Source organism: Myotis brandtii, unplaced genomic scaffold (genome assembly GCF_000412655.1).
Source record: "Myotis brandtii unplaced genomic scaffold, ASM41265v1 scaffold1763, whole genome shotgun sequence".
NCBI lineage: Eukaryota > Metazoa > Chordata > Mammalia > Chiroptera > Vespertilionidae > Myotis > Myotis brandtii.
The window spans coordinates 144,405-146,885 of record NW_005356530.1 but is presented as its reverse complement, the minus strand read 5'-3'; the positions used below and the strand labels follow the sequence as shown (position 1 = coordinate 146,885).

At 64.0% G+C, this 2,481-nt stretch overlaps 1 protein-coding gene across 1 annotated transcript in view; it reads right to left on the bottom strand.

Annotated features, from left to right (window-relative positions):
- FAM71E2 (family with sequence similarity 71, member E2) overlaps positions 1-2,481 on the bottom strand; it is a 7,673-nt gene that overhangs the window by 2,739 nt on the left and 2,453 nt on the right. The window contains exons 6-7 of the mRNA XM_005863338.1: positions 1,696-2,479; positions 1,316-1,585 (exon numbers count right to left, since the gene is read on the bottom strand). Of these exons, the coding sequence (XP_005863400.1) occupies positions 1,316-1,585; positions 1,696-2,479 (1,054 nt within the window). The remainder of the gene's footprint in view (positions 1-1,315; positions 1,586-1,695; positions 2,480-2,481) is intronic.

Here is a 2,481-nt window from a genome sequence, read left to right as displayed (position 1 = left end):
CGGGACTCCGCGCCAGGGGGAAGGCGGGTCTGGGGGTGTCCGGGGCTACCTGGCCACGTTGGATCCCTCCGGAGCTTGTAGCGACTGAGTGCGATCCCGGATCCTGCTACTGAAAGCGCTGAGCTCCGTGCTTGCTGGGGAGAGGGCAGTGCGCGCTCAGTAAGCACAGTGAATGGAGGAACAGGCAAGCCTGAGCTGGGATCGGGCTTCCACCGCCTCCCCCTGTCCCCTCCGAGGGCGCTCGTCCTCCTGCCTCGCTGTTGTCAAGCCTGACTCTGCAGCCTTCACCCCCACATCCAAGTGCACGAATATCTCTTTCCTCTTAAGGAGGCCCTCTTGCGCCCACGCCGTACACCAGTGGCCTCTCCAAGCCCCCCTCACTCCCCCACCCTCTCAGCAAACTCCTGGGACAGAGCTGATCCGGGAGTCCCCTCCACGCGTCTACGCCTGGTCGGGGAATACATATTACATAACATTTACCATGGTAACCCGTTTAAAGTGGCATTAAGAACATTCTCAATGGCCCGACAGGCGTGGCTCAGTGGTTGAGCGTCCACCCATGAACCAGGAGGTCACGGTTGGATTCCTGGTCAGGGCACACGCCAGGGTTTCGGGCTCCATCCCCAGTAGGGGGCGCGCAGGAGGCAGCCGATCCATGATTCTCTCTCATCATTGATGTTTCTCTCTCTCCCTCTCCCTTCCTCCTGAAATCAATAAAAAATATTTTTAAAAATAACATCCTCCATGTCCTGCAACCGTAGCCTTTATCAAGGCCCAGAGCATTTTCATTGCCCCCCAGAGAAAACACCCACCAGCAGTCCCTCCCCAGCCCCCACCCCTCCCGGCCTTCCGCAACCCCAAACTTCTGTCTGTGTCTCCGGGTTGGCCTGTCCTGCAAGTGGCATCAGACACCAAGGCGCTGGCCTTTGTGTCTGGCTCCACTCACTGGGCGTCCGTCCTGTTTTCTTCCTTTCTATTTATTTATTTTCTTATTTTTTAAAATATATTTTTATTGATTTCAGAGAGGAAGGAAGAGGGAGGGAGCGAGAGAAGCATCCATGATGAGAGGGAATCACGGATCGGCTGCCTTTTGCCCGGCCCCTACTGGGGATGGAGCCCGCAACCGGGGCATGTACCCTTGACCGGAATCTGACGCTCTCTCCACGGAGCCAAGCCGGCTAGGGCTGGGGGTCCTGTTTGCAAGGGTGGCAGTGTGAGTCCCCGCTTTCCGGGGGCCCTAAACCTGCCCCTCTGGTCTCCACCGCCACCATGTCACCTTGCTGGGGGCCCCGCGGGTCCTTCCCGTCCCACGTACCTGGGCCACGGCGTGAAGACAGCCCGTCTCGTCTTTGTCTGCTCCATCGCGCTGGCCGTGTTCCTCCTCTTCTCAAGATCCAGGAGCGTGGGCACCAGGCTCTCCAAGGACGACCCCCCTTCCGCCTCCGCAGCTCCTCTGTGGAGCTTTTGGGACACCCTGGCCTCCATCTTGGAGATGGGCGATGGCACGGTGGGCGATGGCACGTCCTCCCACCTCGTCGCGGGCAGAGGGATGGGGGTCTGGGAGTCTCTGTCCATCTTGGGGCTTCTGGGGACGCGCGGGGAGCGGGGGCGCACCTTGGAGGGGCCCCTCTGGACCGAGGGCAGCTTCTCCGGTTTCCCGGCCGGGGGCCGAGGGGCTTTGGGCCCCCGGTTGACCTGGCCAACACCTGGGAGAACCAGAGCCAGGACGGCAGCCCGAACAGCCTCGGTCTCAAGGGCGGCTCCTTGGCCTTGGCCACGATCGCCATCCTGGCGAGGGTGAGGTCCTCCACGGAGAAGGGCCTCCTGGGTGCCCCGGGGGCTCCCTCCACCGCCAGCTGCTGCGTCTTCACCCACTTCCTCCGCTGCCCCGTCGCCTGGGACCTGAAGCCGGGCAGGTCCACCAGCCTCTCCTCCTTGGAGCTGCGGAGCCTGTCCTCCACCTGGGCCCTGCCCTTCAGGCCGTCCAGGGCGACCTCGCAGGCCCTGCCCACCACCACCTCCTCCATCTCCCTCCGGGCCCTGTGGCCGGGCAGCTCCAGCGACATCTTCTGGGCCCGCACCTCCATGACCTGGGTCCCCTGGGTGCCCACCAGCACCAGGGGCTCTGTCTTCCCTCCGGGCCGGCTGCTCTCCAGCACCATCCCCGCCCGGCTGCCCGCCGGCCCCGCGCCCAAGTGGGCAGAGTCGCAGGCCATCCGGTAGCAGGTGCCCGGGGTCAGCGCCTGTGGCGATGGGGACGACAGGGACCCTGGTTCCCGGCAGGGGACAGGACGAGACGCGGCCTTCCGGTGAATGGCCGCAAACCGGGGGGTCTTCCATGGGACCCGGCCAGCTGGGGCTTTCCGGGGGGCAGAGGCTAGAGCTGGGGTCTTCTTGGGGGCAGCAGGTCCCGCCGGGGCCTCCCGAGATGGAGCCAGTTCCGCTGGGACCTTCTGGGGGTGCTCACGGGTGGCGGGGCCT